The 4891-nt window shown below is 40.3% G+C and overlaps 1 protein-coding gene across 1 annotated transcript in view; it reads left to right on the top strand.

Annotated features, from left to right (window-relative positions):
• The window catches only part of LOC103471075 (voltage-dependent calcium channel gamma-1 subunit), a 15452-nt gene extending 11649 nt beyond the window's left edge, over positions 1–3803 (top strand). The window contains exons 3-4 of the mRNA XM_008419908.1: positions 2003–2149; positions 2273–3803. Of these exons, the coding sequence (XP_008418130.1) occupies positions 2003–2149; positions 2273–2505 (380 nt within the window). The 3' untranslated portion in view covers positions 2506–3803. The remainder of the gene's footprint in view (positions 1–2002; positions 2150–2272) is intronic.
• The last annotated feature ends 1088 nt before the right edge of the window (positions 3804–4891 follow it).

Genomic DNA, 4891 nt, shown 5'->3' on the forward strand with positions numbered 1-4891 from the left:
ATAAAGCAACAAATTAAGACAAAAATAAAATAAACATCGGATTTTGTAGAAACTGTGAACACTGACTTTTTTTTTTTTACTGTGTGTATTTGTTGGGTGTAAGTTTCTTTTCTTCCTCTTATACTCACAGACAGAAACACTTTCAAAAAATTCAGTCAAGCAGCAGGCACGGTTATTTTTATTTAACGGATTTGCACTGAAACGTACCTACCTGCTGCAGGAAGTTAGAAAATGAGTAGCTTAAAGCTACATTTTCAGCAGCCATTTTGGGAGAACATTTTTGAAGTCTGGCATTTAAGTAGTTCTCATTAATATTGTTGCTGAAGATATGAAAATAATTTTCATAATAGCTTCTTTGGTAAGTCACATGCTCCAGTCTTCCTTGGACTAGAAACTAAGTTAACTGTGGTATGCCTATGTCACACTTCTATAAAGCGCTTTTAAAAAATATAGATTTCACATAAAATACAAATGAAGTTGCGTGCCAGAGCTCTGCAGAGATGCACCAACTACCTCAAAGCCCAGAATGCTCAAGGTGTGGCGGCCGTCCTCTCCTGCCAGCACAAGATGAAGGTTCTCAGCTCCCAGAGGAGAGCTTCAGCCCCCAATGGCATGGTTAGCAGGCAAACAGGCGGCAGATCAAACGCTCCGGATCATAACCAGCACTGCAAAATACAAACCAGCTGCTGTTTCCATTGCACACATGGAATCTGCTAACATAAAAGTAAAGCAAATTTATATTGGTACATTTGAGAACATCAATGTTATTGCCTTTGAAAGTTAGTGAAAGTCTCTGTGTTGCTCTTTTTACTGAAAAGACAATCCATGAAAAGACAACTGGGATCAAATAAATAATTCTGCCAAAATGTTGCTGAACATTTTGGCAGGGAGGCATCTTCTTCTGAAATATGATTAAAGAAATGACACAATCTATCATGACAAAGTTTAGGTTCATGTGAAATAAAAGACAATCTCGTGCCATAGATAGACAGACAGAGCCTTAAGCTAGCTAACTAGTTAGCTTTCCTTTCTTCCTTGCTAGAAAGAAAAGTAAGCTAGTTAGCTAGCTAACTAGAGTCAGGCTGCGTTCAGCCTGAAGTAACCCAATTCCGATTTTTTGACGAAATGCGACCTGTGTTTGACCTTTTCATGACAGTCTGAACACAGGTCGGATTTTTTTTCGAATGCGAAAAAATATTGTATTATTTTATATCCGATACATATTTACACTTTTATATCCGATACATATTCGATTCAAATTTGACCCAACGTCCAGGTTGCATTCATCTGACCGGGTCGTCATTGATACGCCGTGTTACTCCCAAGCGGGAAGAAAAACAACAACCATCACGGACGATAACATGGACTAAGTTGTTAATATGCTGGCTCCGGTCAGACAACAACTTCAAAATTGTACGATATATTCCATCGTTTGCATCCATGTTTACTTCCGCAAACACTGAGCACTACATTTTTATGGCGGTTGGCAAAACGCTGAGCACGCGCTCTATGTGTGACGTTACTGCAACGTCTACTGCGCATGCGGGACACTTTCAGGTCATCTACACTGCAGTTCACACTGGAGAACACATTTAGATCGCATATATTTGGAAGTGTGAACGACCATGGCAAAAAAAACAAAAAAACAAAAACAAATCCAATTTCAAAAAAACATGGTAATTGGGTCACTTCGGGCTGCAGTGTGAACGTAGCCTGAGAGAGAAACGTGCTAGCTACAAGCTTTCTTGAGATCTGAAAAATATATATAAAAAAATCATGTTCAAACATAGTCCAAACACCTAGAGACTAGATTTATAGGTTTACAATCAGATAACCTCGGTGTTGTTAGGCAGCTATAGGGTTGTTGGACATCTGTATGTTTTCTACATACTAGGGACTCTTGATGCTTTTTTCTCTTATGAGCTTCTCAAGCTGTTTGTTTATATTTTTACCCCCCACCCCCCCACACGCTTTTTAAAGATTTGTTTATTTTTCCTTCCAGAGTACAACATTTCCGCCGCAGCCATCTCCATTTTCAGCCTGGCCTTTATGATCCTCGGATCTCTGTGTCTGCTCGGGTCGTGCACTGGCAAAGGAAAAGGAAGGGACTACCTTCTCAAACCCGCCGGAATGTTCTTCGCGTTCGCAGGTCGGTTCCGTTCACCTTCCACACTTCAAACCTTCCAACTTCTCCAGCAGCCTTCACAGTCCACACACACCTAAAGTTTTACGCAGACCATCCCGCTCACACCCTACGCCTCTCTGTCCTCAGGCATCTGCGCTTTCATCTCGCTGGAGGTGATGCGTCAGTCGGTGAAACGCATGATCGAGAGCGAGGAAACTATTTGGATCGCGTACTACTACGCCTGGTCCTTCGCCTGTGCCTGCTCTGGCTTCGTCCTCCTCTTCCTGGCCGGCATCGCGCTCCTCGTCCTCTCCATGCCTCAGATGCCCCGGAACCCCTGGGAGACGTGCATGGACGCCGAGCCGGAGCAAGTAGAGTGATGCAGGCTAACCGAACGCAGCGGTGAATCTCTTTCTTGCAGTTTTCCAGTAAAAAACAAAAAAAAAGGGGGGTAAAAAAAGAGAAACATGTTGTTGGTGTTTGCGCATCACAGTCGTCTCTTCGAACAGCAGTTGAATGGGGCCTTTTGTGAGGAGGTTAATGTGCTTTCCTGACCCATATGCACGTCCGATGTGAACACAACCGGAAACACAATTCACATGCTGTTTTTTTGTTGTTTTTTTTTGTTTTTTACAGACATCCTGTTTGTTTGTTTTGATAGATTAAACCCATGAATCATTCTTAATGTGACCATGGTCTTACTCCCATGTTTTAGACAAAAACGGCCCTTAGGATTTTCTATAAGTCTGACGTCACAGTAATTTGAGATTCAGCGCCACATAATATACACCTTTACAGGAAGGTTTATGTACTTTTAATGGCGTTGCCATTAAATTGCTCACCGACAATGTCAGGCATCTCAAGGATTATTCAAAAAAGCTTTACAGATAAGAGAATGAAGGGAAAAAAAGCTGACTCTAAGAATAAGTTTGTGTGTGTGTCTGTGTGTGTGTGTGTGTGTGTGTGTGTGTGCGTGTGTGTGTGTCAGACTGAATGCTAAACACTCTCAGTCTGCAGCACCAACCATGTTGGAAAAGGTTCAGTTTTAGCAGGTGCACTGCGCACACATACCAGCCTTTTACTGATCCACAACCCGGACAAAATGAAGAAAGTTTTATTTATACCAAACACGATTGACCTTCTTAGCATTCAAATCTACAATAATTATATTTATGTAATGTCTGCTGGTTTGTTTTTTTGTAAAAAAACCAACAAAAAACCCCCAGCAGATTATTTATAACCTAGAAAATCAGGATATGCAGAAAAAGAAGTGCTGTAAGTGACACTTTGTTCGTTTATAGGGATATTTTGGATGTTTTGTAGTGTAAAATATTATTAGTAATATTGTCCCAAGTGCAGCAGCCAGATTTCATCCCACTGTCAGTTTATGTTAAATAGGATAAGTAAACAAATCGTCAGAGTTGGGATAAGCTAGCAGCTTGTTAGTCGTACAAACAGCTCGAACTACGTTAGTGTTGTTTTAAAATGCTAAAAGCTGCTGAAATAGTGCAACCTTCACCGCTCAGAGGGGTTCTTTACTTTCCTACAAACTCAGTAACCTTACTTCAAATAACCCAAACTATCCCTTTAATTACTCATCTTCCAGCCAGTTTCCCAAGAAGAAATTGTTCCGACTTTAATGTCAATGCAGATTATTCAGTGTTGTTGCCTTTCCGTGTAAGATTTAGTTAAAGGCGTGGGCAAGAAACTGGTTTATTTAGTTTTTTATGAACACAAAACTTTCTGACATTGAAGAAATGTAACTAGAAACTTGTACAGACGATGAGACTGAGAAAGCCTCTGCATTTGTTTTGACTTTGCTCGACTTCCCACTGGAAATGCTTGGGGATCACATGCGTAAAGGTGAGCAGTGTGAATGTTAACTTAACCTTTTATACAGAACTCCGGTGTAATGTCAGACCGGACTGCATCGTGCTGTCGGAGCTGCAACTACCAGAATCTCAACCTTGCTCAGGGCCAAAACTTTACTTATTTCAGTAAGATGTACTTCAGTTTGATTTATCGCCCTCTTAATAATCTTTGATTAGAAATTAACGGTATGCAGCCGTAGGAATGTGTTTGGATGAAACTATTCATTTATATTAGTTCTCTAAATTGTTGCTGCTGCGTTATGAAATAAAATGGTCACATTTCGGGGTAAATGTTACCATAATGTGATATGTTTCTTTTTCTCTATACAGCATGCAGTTGAATAAGCTTTGGAATGGCGTTGATTCTGTATTTCTTACTCGTTACAAATTTCTAAGGAAATAAAATAAATAAAAAATGGACACGTTTTGTATCAATTTGTTCGGATGCGAGTTCTTTCAGACCCAGATTTGCTGCTGCATGTCTCAGAGGCATCGGATGTTTCTGATCAGGATATTTCAGGGTTTTTTCTAAAAAAACAAAAAGAAAATCAAGGAAACTGTGGAATTTGCATTTTTTGCTTCCAATTATCAAAATTAAAGAAAAACGAGGAAGCAACACAAAATTGTGTATTCAGTCTTTGAGATGCAGCTTCTTCTTGGATCTGCAGTTTCCAACCTTCTGAATCACAGTGCCCATCCACTCAGCTCCTTCAGACTAGCCAGTAGCAATTAGCAAACACCTGTTGAAGCTGCACATCTACTGAGCTCATTATACAAACTACCTTTCCCTGCAACGCTGGTAAAAACGTTGTTAAACGGTTAATAGAGAAGCTCTTTCTGAAGGCGGAGTTTCAGAAAAGGCGGTTTTTAAAGAGACAGAGGCCCAATTTCAAGG

The sequence above is a fragment of the Poecilia reticulata genome, linkage group LG1 (genome assembly GCF_000633615.1).
Source record: "Poecilia reticulata strain Guanapo linkage group LG1, Guppy_female_1.0+MT, whole genome shotgun sequence".
Taxonomy (NCBI): Eukaryota; Metazoa; Chordata; class Actinopteri; order Cyprinodontiformes; family Poeciliidae; genus Poecilia; species Poecilia reticulata.